The 14,880-nt window shown below is 40.7% G+C and overlaps 1 protein-coding gene across 5 annotated transcripts in view; it reads left to right on the top strand.

Moving 5' to 3' along the window:
* CARMIL1 (capping protein regulator and myosin 1 linker 1) overlaps nt 1–12,797 on the top strand; it is a 312,575-nt gene extending 299,778 nt beyond the window's left edge. The window contains exons 36-38 of one of the 5 annotated variants that reach the window (XM_072813987.1): nt 2,410–2,550; nt 4,935–5,081; nt 11,741–12,797. In XM_072813987.1, the coding sequence (XP_072670088.1) occupies nt 2,410–2,550; nt 4,935–5,081; nt 11,741–11,877 (425 nt within the window). In that variant the 3' untranslated portion in view covers nt 11,878–12,797. Of the gene's footprint in view, nt 1–2,409; nt 2,551–4,571; nt 4,597–4,931; nt 5,082–11,740 lie in introns of those variants that run through there. The other 4 variants (XM_072813985.1, XM_072813990.1, XM_072813989.1 and 1 more) reach the window with 4 other exon arrangements.
* Nucleotides 12,798–14,880: the final 2,083 nt, after the last annotated feature.

Genomic DNA, 14,880 nt, shown 5'->3' with positions numbered 1-14,880 from the left:
GCTGCTTTTGTGCTAATGTAGCAGAGCTGAGTTCTTTTGATGGAGGCCGTTTGACCTGCAAAGCCTGAAATGTGGACAGTTTAGCCTTTTACAGAAAAAGTTTTCTGACTCTTGTTTAGAAAAACTGATGATAGAAGAAACTTAAAAATATCAGAAATGGATTAGACACTGCCTTATTCTCTCCTGCAACTGGTATTTCATATCAGGTCCTTTTTTCTTTTCTTTTCTTTTCTTTTTTTTTTTAATTTTTAAAAGTTATTTGTTTGCCCCAGTGGTCTATTATAAGAATTTTTAGATAGATAATATAATAAACCCCATATCACCTCTTCACTTTATTCTCTTATAATAATTAGGCAAATAAGGGTAGATTATATACATATAGTCGGATTATGCTCATCACCATCATTACTGCTAATCTGAACTGAACACTTCACTCTGTGCCAGGTACTGTTGTAAGTGCTTAATGTGGATAAACCTCTAATCTTCCCACCACAGCTCTGTTCCCCAGATGCAGAATGTGAGGCCCAGAGACACTCAGTATGGCAAGTCCCACAGCTGGTGAGCAGCAGGCAGACACTAGGGCTCCCCCAGCTGTGGGGGTACCAGTCCCGCTGTCCTCCCCCACCATGGGTGTGCATACTAGAAAGTAAGACACGCGGCTCATCATGGTCATTCATCAACATGCAGAGGACTGGGTGGAAATGAGAAAAAAAGCAGTGTTGCACATACCCAAACTTATTCCACTTGTGGGTATTTCCCATTTTCCCTCAAACGTGTCTTTCATTCACCAAGCGGCCAGCTAGTTAAGCTTGCTGATCTCTATAGCCCATTGGTCCTTAAAGAAACCCAAAGCCCAGTCTCCAACTCACAGCTACAGAAGGACAGTGGAATCACGTCAAACCAAAGTTTGTTATGATGAGAAACATAAAACGTTTTGTTATGCGCACAAAATATTGTCGTAATAGAAAGAATGGGGAGAATGAAGGCAAAAAAACATTTGAAAATTTTTTTTCAATGAGTCAAAAGCAGGCTGGTATCTTCATCAGCAAGGTGTAGCTCTAGTCTGCTCTGCAGTAAAAGAATGGCTTTTTTTTTTTTAAAGATTTTATGTATTTATTCATGAGACACACACACACACACACACACAGAAAGAGAGGCAGAGACACAGTCAGAGGGAGAAGCAGGCTCCATGCAGGGAGCCTGACATGGGACTCGATCCTGGGTCTCCAGGATCACGCCCTAGGCTGAAGGCGGCGCTAAAGCACCGGGCCACCTGGGCTGCCTGAGAATGACTCATAAAATGGACCTTGCTTGTAGAGTGCTTCGTCTCCCCCGTTGGAAATTCTTAATGTCAAACTATCTGGGTTCCCAATATTCTGTGGCATGGAGCTTCTGTTTTCAATTTATTTGTTAAATGTGTTCATTTGTTTCTTAGCACTTAGTATACCAAGATTTAAATGCACAAACTAGTTTGTTTTTATAGCACTTGAGAATTCAACAGACACTTTGAAATCCGTTCTCTCATTTCCTCTCCATGGCTCTGAGAGGTTGTCTGGGCAGGGAGAGCTCTATTGCGTCCTGTTCAGGTAGTGAAGCATGTAGGAGAGTTGAATTGGAAGTAGAAGGCTGAGGAGAACCTAACCAAAAATTATCTTCTCTGTACACACACACACAGACACACATGCCAAGTTCAAATAACTTCGCCAGCAACAGAGCAGAAGAAGGAGCACAATTTAGGAAATCCTTTCCTAAATCCTTTCCTAAAATGAAATAGAACAGCCTTTAGAATTAAGAAACTAGAGTTTTAATCATAGCCAATTTTGTCATCATTTCCTTCAACAGTTCATTTATTAATCTCTTCACCTATACAGTGATCACCAAAGTCCTTTTGGTTCTAAAAGTCAGTGATTCCAAGTTACTCGTGGTGTTCTCAGTATGTGTAGATAGGTACATGCACCCACATTCCATAGGAATATGTTTGTATGTATTTCATGACCACTTCACTGAATTCATCAGTAGGTAGAGGCAGGAGATCATAAATATTACATATTTGAAGAAAATCCAACAGCTTCTGTGTCTTTTGGTTGTGTGTCTTGAGGCAGAAGGAACATTGAGTTCACTTACAGTGTAATTTTCAAGTATCAGCTCATTAAAATTTTCTGCGTCTGTAAGATAAATTCACCTCTATCTGTGAGTTTTAGAGATTTTTCACCTTTCATGAGTTTTAATTATTTTTCCCCTACTGTTTGTAGATATTACTTGCGGGAACACAAAATTAAGTTTCAGCCAGAAAAATTCGATGATGCTTTTAAAAAATTATTGGCTGTTAGTATTTAAAGATTCACCTGGCTTATGTTTTAGGAATCCAGTTCGTGGAACAGTTTGATTCATGTGTTTGTGTCTCCCCAGAGGACATCCCAGACTCTCCATCCAGCCCCGGCTCCTCTAAAATTGCTCTTCTTCCACCTGTCCTGAAAAAAGTTCCTTCGGACAAGGAGAGAGATGGCCAGAGTAGCCCCCAGCCCAGTCCCAGGACATTTTCCCAGGAAGGTAAGAAATGTTTTCTTTATGTTCACTTTCTCCAAGGAGAGTTCTTTCAAGAGAAAGGAATTAATCTTGGACTTAACTAATATCTTAGAATTTAAATCAGCATCCCTTCGAATAAAATTTTGGAACCAGAGCAGTTTCCTCATTCAGAAACTTGATTCAACATTATTGATGACACTGGAGCTTAATAAAGGACCATACACAGAGATTGAAGGCATACTGGACACCCCAACCCAAGGTTTAACTTCTTTGTAATCACTAGGTGCTCCTGAACTGGCTCCCAGCAGGTAAGGAATGCCTTCAATATTTTGTGACTCATCTGGTGCTACTTACAGGCCTCTAGGTCCCCTTATTTACAAGAAAAGCTCGTACTGGTTGTAAATTACCATTGCTGTGGCTCACAAGCAGCCCTGCAGGCCCGAGAGACCTTTAGCTCCTTATGCTTGCTCCATCATGAGGTCAGACATTCCTTATTCTCATGGACTTTCAGGAAATCACTATACCCAGTTTGCTGCTTCTAATTTGCTGGGGTAGCAGCAGAGCAAGAATATCCTGGAACTTGGGTACCATCTCTCAGAATCAGATCAAGAGTGATCAGTAGAGGTGAGGTTTTTGGGGTGGGTTCAGCATCCACCGTTCCTTTCACCCACCTCCCTCATTCTGTCAAATACATCATTGACTTTTGGGTTCTGTACTTCATAAAAAGTAATATAATTGCCATCTCTAAGCCCCTGCCTATAAAGAAATTCCAGAGCCACACGAGTCATTACCCATGACCAGATGGCTTTTGTTATGGTTTCGGGCTGCTTTGTTTTATCTTAGATGTCTGATGCCTCAGAATTCTTAAACTTTTTGGCTCTGACATCTTCCTCCATTGGCATGTTTTCTTTTATTTTTTTCTTTTATTAATGGTAGTCTTGTGTCACAGTTAATAGAAAGTATTTCTTTTTTTTTTTTTTTAATAGAAAGTATTTCTGAGTACTATCTTTGTGACTTGGGAGAGTAATAATAAAAAAATAAATTAAAAAATAATAATACTCCCTGCTTTCCCCTCTCCATTTTGCAGATTCATTTGGTGGGTATAAGCTTTGGCTTATAGCTTATTGGCTATCGGTAAAAGAAGACAGGGTTTTGACCAAAGCCGATAAACCACTCATGTCAAACAGACCAACTAAAGCCATGAAAGGTAGCTGGGGCCTCTAGTCCTCTTACATGGAATGAACAAATACAGGGCTTGGTGTTACAGCCACAGCCCTTGGAAGTCTTAGTGTAGAAAGAAGAACCTTCGGTGGTGTCCAGTCAGACTCACTCGAGCCAGTACATGTCCCTGGCAGCCCCTCCCCCACTCCTACCCTCTTTTTCCCTTCTTTCTGCAGCTGCCAACTTTGCAATCTTACTTGTAAGGACGTTTTGAAAATTGCTTGACATTTATGGAAAGTGATGTTTTTTAGATGCTCATGATTAAAACAAGGCTTCGAGGTACCCACCAGCCTCCTGAGCACAGGGAACATGGCGCACCTCCAGTTAAAATGGATGAACAACACTAGCATGCCCTTAACTGCTTTGGGAAGAATCAGGTGTTCTTTCCTGGGGAACTTATTTGCTCTTTAGACATTTCAGAGCTCTGGGGTAGATGTTTGGTTCCTCTTCTCACCCCTCACCCTGCAGAGAGCAGACGCTATGAGTGATTCATGCCCCATCTTTGTAGGTAGGGACTGGAGAGTTTGCATCTGGGATCCATAATAAGTTAACCACAGAGATCACTCTGGTGATGTCACCTCGTATTGAAATTGAACTGAAAATACACACGCAGTCTGAGAACAGTATGTAAACATCCAAGGTGATAGGAGTTCAACTTCAATTTATTTATCAGCTCACAGGCCCTGCTGGCCCAGAAATGATAGCCACTTATGAGCCCTGTCTTTTTCATTAGAAAATGTTCCTGATGTGCTCATTCCTATTTTCTTGTGCATTATTCATGCTGGTTACTTCATTTCCTTGTTCTGTGCCTCCCTTTGGACTAGCGTGCCCAACTAATTTCTGAAACAGGTAAATTGCTATGATTCTTCTGGATTATTCCATAGTGAATGTGATTTTTGTTAACCCATCATAAAATCAAATTGGTAACCCAGGGGCCTTTTGTTAGCACCTTTTGGGGGCAGACTCGGAGCTCACCTCATTTTGCACCACATTTCCATAATGTTGGCTGTTGAATTCTGTAGATAATGGTGTATCTGTGTAGGACCAACGCTGTAGGTTCCTTACATCCTAAATGGGGTGGGTTCTCTGGTACTTTAATTTTTAGTATTAGTATTCTTTATATTAATGTCGGCACATTGATGTATTTGCTAATATAAAGGGTAAAACGAATCCCTTTTCCTCAGTAGTGCAAAGAGGAGATTATTACAAAAGACATTCAGATCATGACAGTGACAAGCCTTCCAGTGGAGGGAAAAGATCTTCAAAACTGTACTCCACCATTGCGGAAGAGGAAGTGAATGCAATTGGGCACAGGAAGTCACAGCCAACAAATGGTTAGAGCCTTCGATTATCATCCCTCACTGACCCAAAGCTTACAAACTGGCACTAACAAAAACAGACTTTAATTGAATAATGTCTATCCTACAACCGGCTCAGAGATTATTCATACAATTGCTTTTTTTTTTTTTTTATTTAATCAGAAATGGCAACAGGATGGTCCTTCCCTTCCTTTTGGGGCAAAAAGCATTGACTTAAAAATCTAAAATTACAAACTATCCTGATGCGAATCAAGTTACTTCTGAGTAGGGTGACTTGTCCTTTCAAATTTTTTGATCATGTAGGTTTATTTTTATATTTGGGATCATGCCTCCTGTCCTCTTTATCTCTCTACTCTTCTGTTAGATTTTAATTGGGATTGGATCAGAAATTCATAGAGTAACAGAGTTTCTACCTTTCGAGAGTATTGGCCTAACCATCTTACCTTACCCTCTTTCAGGCAAGGATCAGTAAAAAGCTAGACCTCACACCATGCCCACGATCTTCCATTGGACATTTGATGACCCTTTAGTGAGAAGGAGAAAGTACCAATTAACTTTTCAACCTCTAAGAATGGTTTATTCAGTTTTATAGCAGTTGCTCTCTGGCACCCATCTTCCATTTGATACTGTGGTAAACTCTGGTGTTCTGCTCAGGTGGAGATAGCCCCAGGAGACAAAAAAAGACAGATTTCAAATGGGCTTTCATCTCCATTGGGAAATGTTAGAGCAAGTGTAGCTGATTCAGAGACAAAACGTCTTTTTTGTGACTCAGTACTTATGATCTTGCTGGTTGATAACTTTTTATAAATTTGCCTTGAAAAATCTTTGAAAGGAAGTCTTAAAAGTATCATAAAAGAAAAGAAGGGAAAAAATATAAAATATTCTGATATATAAGATTCCTTTGAAGTACTTTTTCCCTTGAAACAGGGTACTTTTCTTCCTGTAAAACTCTGAGGGGTTAACATGTGAGTGTATTTAGACTCCCAGTGATTAAGGGCATGGCGTGGCCCAGTATTCAAGCTATAACCCCACGCCCTTCATGGCCTTCTAAGAAAGCACCCCAGATGGCAAGTCAGTGAAGTGATCTTATTGTAGGAATAACTTCTTTACTACAAGAGGATAAACTATTCTCAAACTTGAGCACTGTGTTACTGATAGTATATGTCTTATGACCCACCTTACAGCTTAACAACCCACTGACTTATGTACAGGGCCTCAAGTGAGAACTGTTGTCTTTGAGGACTTTCCTTGACAGAGGTTTAAAAACCAAAACAATGATAAAGCACCTACTGGTCCCCCCACAAGCAACAACCTTTGGAACCAACTTTCTTGGGCAATGCCGTTGGATGAGCCGTGTGCTCTGACTTGCTGAGTATCTGGCACACACTAGCTAGATGATGGAGTAGATTGGATGAAGTTAAGGACATGACCCACAGTGTAGGTCACATACAAACATTCTGTTTGGGCCAGGAGAAGCTTCTAAAGGATTCCTGAAACTAAATAATCTGTCAGCTATACTTCAGTTAAAAACTTAAATAAATAACAGTGATTCCATGGCCACTACTGCAGAATCCTGTTTGACCCTATAATAATAATAATAATAAAATACACTATGTCCCATTGCTTTTGTACTTAAAGTTTTATTGGAATGCACACACGTGCATGCGCATGGACTTTCTGTACGGTGGACTTTATAGACACAGGCTAACAATAACTCTCTACAAGGGATTTTCTCTGACATTTTCAAAAAAATCTCTTATCTTCAAGTGATAGAAAAATTACATAAACACCTCAGACATTTATTTTCTCAAGAGAGGCAGAGTTACTTTTAGAGTACATTAAGTCAGAAGTTCTGTCTCTATATTGTCTCTTTTGATAAAGTCACATAGATTTTTCTAGATTTGGGAAATTTGCATTTTGAACTATTGTATTGACTGACTTCTATCACTTGATTATTAACAAAGAACCTTGATGCGATGCAGTGTCACTTCTTCTGAGAAGCCACTGAAAGCGCCTCACACGACACTCAAGGAGACTGCCCCAGGACCACACTGATCCTGCAGGAAGGCTTTGAGATAGAGTCAAAGGAGGTTGAAGACAGGGATAAGCCAAACCATAGGAAGGCAAGAAATTCTGTGCCTCTCGCAGGTTTTTCCATGACCTCCTCTCTGGTTTACAATCCCCATTGTGTTGGGCTTGCATCAAAGTTCGATGGAAGTCAACAGGACCATCTTGTATTTGCTTTTCTACCTTGATTTCTTTAAATACTGACAGGAACCAAAAAAGCCATTTTACAGGAGCTTCAATTAAAGTAAATTTATGTAAAAGATTTTCATTTTGTTTTGTTAGTGCCGATTCCTGCAGTTGCCTGTCTTCATTCTTGAGAACCGCAAAGCAGTCTGCTTTCTGAATAGTTAGTTCCTGGTTAACAAATGGCATTTTGTGCAGAGCAATTCTGTTACACCATGCTGTGTCCTTTCCTTTGGATCTTTTATGAGCAGCTTCATTTATGCTAAAACAGCTTTCTTCTTTCCCTAAATCGTGTATCCATGTAACAAACAGAGGCTATTGTTCTCAAAGCATGCTGCATATTTTTATCATGATTACTGTTTTAATTGTGTGGCTCTGTTAGTATGCACAGGTACAATGCTTACTTTCTTTTCCTGGAAATATCTGTAACTTTGGAATTTCCTGTGCTTTCCTGTCGTGCATTTCATTATAAGCTGTGATGTTTTCATTAGAGTATGTCCTATTTTCTGGGAAAAAAAATTGTTGATTTTGTCTTTGTGTGTATCATGATGTATCCTGTTCATTCAGCCCATCTTCTAAGATTCCTTTTATATGTCACTTGATTCTTATATAATCCAACCAGTAGCCAACCAATATGTTGGCCATGGCTTTTGGTAAGCTGGTGCTCCATTCTACTTTTTTTTTTTCACCAGAACTGGGTTCTACTACCCTTATATAAGTTCTTGAAAAGAAATTTATCAATTTTCAGCTGTTTGGGCTCCTACCAGAAAGTATATAAAAAAAAAACAGAGCCAGCTATCAAATGTTATTTTTAAGGTCATCATGTTTTCCTCCTGGGAAATATGAATGTCAGTGGAGCTTAAAATGGAAAAAAAGCTCCAATTTTCAAATGCATCTCTCATTCTGAATTTATATGCACATTTTGGAAGCTTTAAAATTAGCACATGTCTATACACATAAATATTTGCATGTGTGATATATACAAAGTCAAATCATCTTTAAGAATGACAGATTTCATGTTTGAGCCTCTCTGTACTAGGCATTGGCAGTGTAGGTGAGGTGTGAATATACGCAAAGTGTTTGTGTTGAATAAATTACCTGTTCACTTACTCGGGTATTTTTTATAATTTTAATGGTACGTGGCATAGCAAGAAACACTTGTATAGACACACACACACACACACAGCTCCCCCAGCATGTTAACTGTACAGATACTTGCATTAGAGAAGTGTAGTAAAACAATCTGATTTTTTTTTAATCCTGCATAAAGTCAAGCATTAACTCAGACTGTGTAGGAGAAGGTTCATCTGAATTAGTAAAAAGCCTGGATTTTCTAAATATTTTAAAATAATTTCTAGAGTTTTAAGTTTCAAGCAGACATAATCTTATTTGGAGTATTCATTAGTGGAAGCTTGACCAAACCTACCTCAATAAAATTGTAATTAGCATCCTATTTATATGTAACCAAATCGATGCTGCCTAAGGACTGGAAAACAAACTTGACAAAGAGCATTCTCCCTACAAAGTTGTCTGCACCAGTGATTTGGACTAATGAGAAGGCGAGAGGCTCTGAGAGTACATTGGCTACTTGTCTGATTTTCGTTCCCTGATATCACCTGCTTGCTCTTCTTGTCCATTCGTTGACCTCCCTGCCATGTAAGGAAATGCCAGCCCGCTGCTTGTCTCATGATCACATTCACAAATGGTAGAGTTTAATCAATGAAAGTGAATATTTTGAGAATGAATTATTTTAAGATATTTTATTTGAGAGAGAGCAAGCATGAGTGGGAGGAGGGGCAGGGAGCCTGATGCCAGACTCCATCCCAAGACCCTGAGATCCTGACCTCAGCCAAAGGCAAACACTTAACCAATCGAGCCACCCAGGAGACCCTAAAATGAATTTTTAAATAGAGTCACTGCCTTAGTGAATTGCTTTTGTCAGGCCTCTAGAAAGACCATGTTGTTATTCCTCTCAGTGACCATAGTGGACAGATTAAAATTTATGCCTTCATGACTGGTATTAGGTCTGTGTCACCAACCTAAAATCCAACCTGTTAACTTATTAATGTTTGCTGTGTCCTTGCCACGTCCTCCACCCCCACCCCTGCCCCCCAGCCCTGGAGGACTCAGAATCAGTGTCACTTGAATGTGGATTGAAGGACAGTCTGCTTTCTGCAGGGAGATTCCTATGTAGGATCTCTCTGAATTTCAGTACTCTGCACTCCAGTGACCTTGGTCGGTTTTTACCTGTGACATAACCATTGTGGATAGCATGAATTTCTCCATTTTTAGAGAGGACACTGATGTCACAGACATGAATTAGGCCTGGGATTTTGAGGAAACTAAACCACTGGGAGGGATGAAAAGCTTTTTAATCTAAGAATTAGAGGAAATAATGTTTGCTCTGAAGACAAATAAGCAGTGTATCACCATGTTTATTTCTTCTTTTGAACCTAGAATGTTGGAAATTTATTTTTGAGTCACTTGATACACAAGAACAATTCATTTTGGTTTTAAAAGGGAATGAAGAGAATTTTCTAGCATGATGTTCCTAGTAATGCTCTATTTTGGGGTCAGATTATTGCAGTGTCTTCGAGATGAAGATAAAAATTTGCTCTACTTTCTCCTGTTCATAGCACATGCAGAAGCTGAAAAGTTAGAGGACTCTGTGTATTACTATCAAATTGATTTTGTGATAAAGGACAAGCTATATACAGAAAATTATTTACCTTTTGCCCCAAACTGATTTGTTGACAGCTCTCAAAGGAAATTTTTTTTTTACACAATACAAACTAAAGAATAAAATCAGTTGTGATATTTATCACTTTTCCCTTCCATCTGAGAATTTACTCAAAAGTGTTGGGTAAAAAGAGGTCAAATTTTTTAAAAATACTTATTTTTATGATGAGATTTGAAAGGTTTATCCTTTTCAGAATACTGGATAATTCCACTTTAATTTAATTAACCAAATTTAAATTTTGATTGTCTAGAGATCAGAATCTGGCCCTGACAACCATATTTGCAAGGGAAGTACTTTATTATATTTGTGTTTTGACTATTAGGTTTCAGGAGCTTTTACTTCCTGAAACACTCTTTAGTAAATTAAGCATTTAAATAGCTAGTTCCTGGCAAGATGAATTTTTAGCATAATGCTAAAATCAGGCTGATGAGAAGCATCAGATGAATCCTGTTACTCTCCAGGCCTGTTCCTGGTTGGATCGTTTGAACTTCTGAGTGATAAGGAAGCTTTTTCTTCTTTTAAGCAATACACATGGGGGGTATGGTATTTTTAGCTTAAGTGGTATCTGTACAATAGGCTTGGTGAGTAATATGTAATAACCCTTAATAGCCTTGAGGTATATGGTACCAGTGAAGCTGAGTTCTAGTTGTAAAGAACATGGTCTTTGAAGAGAAAGATTCAGTTTACTTTTTATTTTAAGATTTTACTTACTTATTTTAGCCCACTAGCAGCGGGACAGGCAGAGGGAGAGGGAGAGAGAATCTCCAGCAGACTCAGTTAAGCACAGAGCCCGATGCAGGGCTCCATCTTAGGACTCTGAGATCATGATCAGCCAAGACTAAGAGTCAGATGCTCAACCGACTGAGCTGCCCAGGTGACCCAAGAGAGAGATCCAGTTTAAATCCAGATTCCAAGTTTTACAAAACCTCCCTTCCAGAGTAGTTGGGAGGAGTAGCAATCATACAGCAGAGTGTGCCTGACATGACAGATACCGAAGGCTCAGTTCCACTAATTATCCTCCCATCATCACTTTGTAAAGCCACAGGGGATCCTTCACATTTATGTGTGATCAGAGCAGGCAGCAGGACTGGCAACTTCTATTATCCGGAGCCTAGTTCCAAATTGACTCTACCATCAGCAGGATTCATTCCTTTTTCACAAGACTTTAAATTCTTCATTTCCTAGAGAGTAAAACCGATGCTTGCTGAGGCTCAGAAAGGCCTGAGCACAATTGCTGGGCCCTTCCTCCCATCCTGGCCCCAAAGCAGAGGCAGCCAACTCTAGATGGTGGCAGAAGGCATCAAGTAGGACATCTGTCCCGCTGCAACTCTGCCAGGCTGTCTGTCCTGTTCTCTCGGCCGCACCAGGGGTGGCGGGGCGTGCAGGGTCAGAGGTCCCCTTCTTTCCCCCACCCTCACCCCAGATTCTCAACCACAGCTATGACAGGTTTGTCCTCTCATAGACTGGGGTCTCTATGTTCTCTTGTTTTACTTCGTTTCCGTTTTTGTTGGTCTGTTCTTAATTTTCATCTCAAGTCTCTAAACATAGTTGGTAAGCTGTGTGTGCCTGAGTCCTGTGAGCCCTCCCACCTGTCGGGGCCCCCACATCTCACCCCATCACTGGTCAGACCACTGATTGTACTGTGTGTATTGACCCTAATGAGGTCCTTCTCTTTCTGTTTCAGTTTCAAGGAGAAGCTGGGGCCAGCAGGCCCAGGAGTACCAAGAGCAAAAGCCATGGTCCTCCAGTAAAGATGGCCACCAAGGCAGCAAGTCTAGTGACTCTGGGGAAGAAGCAGAAAAAGAGTTTATTTTTGTGTAAAGGTCCCTGTGCAGAATTCTGATTGCGCAGGGTGCTCTGTTAGCCATTAGAGAGGAATCGAGGACAACACCTCTTCCTACTTCCGACGCTCTTCTCTTGGTGCTTTTTTCTTTTCTTTCACCTTCTTTCTTTACTGACTTTTTGAAAACTGAAACAGACCCATTTGGGGCAGGGAAGGGGATCAAAACACATTTGTTTGGTCTTCTCCTCACCCATGGCATTTGATTTTGAAGCATTCCTTCACATGCCTTCAGTGAATGCCAGCAATTATCCATGGGCTGTACTTGAATTTTCTCTGAGGCAGCTAAAGTTTGCCCTGCAAGATGAGTTTTTGGAGGTAAACAAAGTAACTGGATACATACACAGGTAACACCACCGGCTGACAGTGGGGTATTGCTGCAGGTACCCATGTCAAATCTGCACTTGACTCAATAGAGCAATTTATTCTTGATGTATGCAATTGCACAGTGTAAGTATATTAACAAAGCACACTAATAAATAATTTGTATAAATTATATATATTAGATCTCGGCTATGGTTTTTACATTCTCCCATGGGGAACTTCTTCCTTCCTGATGTGGAATTGTAAATTTAAATTTGGTCGGTGTGACCTTTGCAGTATCATCAAGAAGCACAGTTGAACACAGAGAGAGGCCCATGGCTGATCCTACCATGTGCCTGGGTGAATGTACATAGTTGATTGGAATGAAGTTTTATGAATATTCGTGATTTTTGAAGCCTTTAATTTCTGTCTGCATATTAGCTTTTAATGTATGATTTTAACAAAGAATACTTTGACACCTGTAAAAATCAAAACACTACTCTTTTTAAGACATTTCACAAATATTCACTTACATTACAGGCTGAGGTATTTTATTCATATGTATATTTATACCAATAAAATGATTTTACAAGTGGAATTTTGACCTTCTCTGGTTACTTTTTCAAGTGAGGATTGGCTTTGTGGTGGTAAACTTTTGTTTCCAAAATCCTGATCACAGATGCCAGATAACCAAACTTCTTATACTCAAAGTAAATGTAGCTTGCTAATCCATTGCTTGCTCTCACCTTTAGGGAAAAACATGAAATTAATAAAAAATTTATATTTTGAGTTTGATCCACTTCCCATTACCTCAAATCAAGGGTCATGCAAGGGGTACAAGCATGAACGATAAATGTTTTGAAATCACAAGCAGTGTGGTTGACTGTTGGCAAGAAGAATCATACCAGTCGGGGCATGTGTGACATGACTGTCCTCCACCCCACACACACATACACACCTGGCATAGACTGAGTGCCAGGAAATGTGGTTTCCTGCCATTGCATGAGATTCTGTGCAGACAGATAAAAAAGATTGTTTCTTCCAAATGCAGCCCTGCTGTCATAGATCCCATAGGAAAAGACACCTCTAATGGCTATCAAAGTAGGAAAAACAGGATAAAGATAAGCCTCCATGAGCCAACGGCCGTACAGAGCATGATGGAGCCTACACTCATGGTCAACAGATTACAGTGGGAAGGGGGAGTCTATTCTGTCTGTGATGCTCAGGAGGCCTCAGGGGAGGTGATATTTGCACAGGGCCTTGAAGTAACACCTTCCTCAATACAGGGACTTTGATTCATAGTAATGTCCCCCATAAATACACGATATGACCCATGTTAGACCAGATGCAGTCGTGGGGAGATAAAGCGCAGAATTCTGGTTCATCGTAGAGCAAACAAGATCACATTCACCTGGAATAGTATCTGGTAAAGACCACACCTGAAATCTCTCTCTGGATTTCGGCACAGGAGCTGAACAGGGAGAAGGCCAGGTAGTGGCCGGCCTTGGTCCTGTATTAGGCAATGGAACTCAACTGTATGCAAATAGGAGCCATTGCAGATTTGTAAGCAATAATGAAAGATCTGGAGTATATACAGATACAGCCTATGGACCAGGGAGGCAGGCAATTAGCAAGAATCCTTCATTTCCCCTCACGATGATGGTCAGGAGATACCTTTTGAGATGCTGGTTCAAGAGAAAATGATGGGGGGCAGGGGTGACTGCCTCCACCTGCTACACCTGCCGACCCACACCTATAGGGCCACCACAGTGCTCGTGCCAAAGCCACGACACCCTCACTCCTGGGCTTCTACCGGGCATCCGGTGCTCTAGGACCTTCCACTGGCCTGACTGGGACTTACTCAGACCAGGATTTACTCAAGCTCTTTTTACCCAAGTCTCCTTTCCCGTCGCCTTCCACAAGTGGTCAGTCAGCATCATTGCCTGCTGCTGCACCTTGCCTGCTGCTCCCTCCACATTCATCCTTCACAGACATTTCCCCAATAAATAAATCTCTGCGGTCTAATCCCACCTTGGCCTCTGCTTGCTGGAGAACCTGAACACCCACACTCCTCTGCACCCCGTGTCCCCCAGCCAAGTTCAAGAACACAAGATGTGTACCTGCTGAGCTGAAGGCCAGTGTGTTTTCCTCAAAGGCTGTGGGCTTTTGTGTTTGTTTTGTGAATATATTAGAATTTTTGTCTTAGTCCCATCAGGCTGTTATAACAAAAGACCCATAGACTGAGTGGCTTAAGCAACAAACGTTTATTTCTCACTGCCCTGGAGGCCAGAAAACGAAGATCAAGATGCTGATAGATTCAGTGTCTGGTGACCTCCTGCCTCCTTGTTCACAAAGGGCTATCTTCCCACCGTGTCCTCACATGGTGGAAGGGACAAGGGAGGTATTTGGTGTCTCTTTTTTAAAGGCAGGAATCCCATTCATGAGGGTATCACCCTTATGACCTAATCACCATTCCTATGCGCCCCCCCCTCTCCAAATATCATCACATTAGGGGGGTAGGGCTTCAGCATAAGAATTTGGTGAAGGTATAAACATTCAGTTTGTAGCAATTTATTACATATCTCTAAAAGAAAGATACCTTCAAGGAAGAGAGTAGACTGATTTCTCAGGTCCTCTAGGACTTGGCAATCCACCCACATCTTGATTCACATGCTGTAGAA

This window comes from Canis lupus, chromosome 37 (assembly GCF_048164855.1).
Source record: "Canis lupus baileyi chromosome 37, mCanLup2.hap1, whole genome shotgun sequence".
In the NCBI taxonomy this organism is placed as follows: domain Eukaryota; kingdom Metazoa; phylum Chordata; class Mammalia; order Carnivora; family Canidae; genus Canis; species Canis lupus.
Note: the sequence above shows the minus strand (reverse complement) of the source record. Positions and strands in the feature narration are given on the sequence as shown.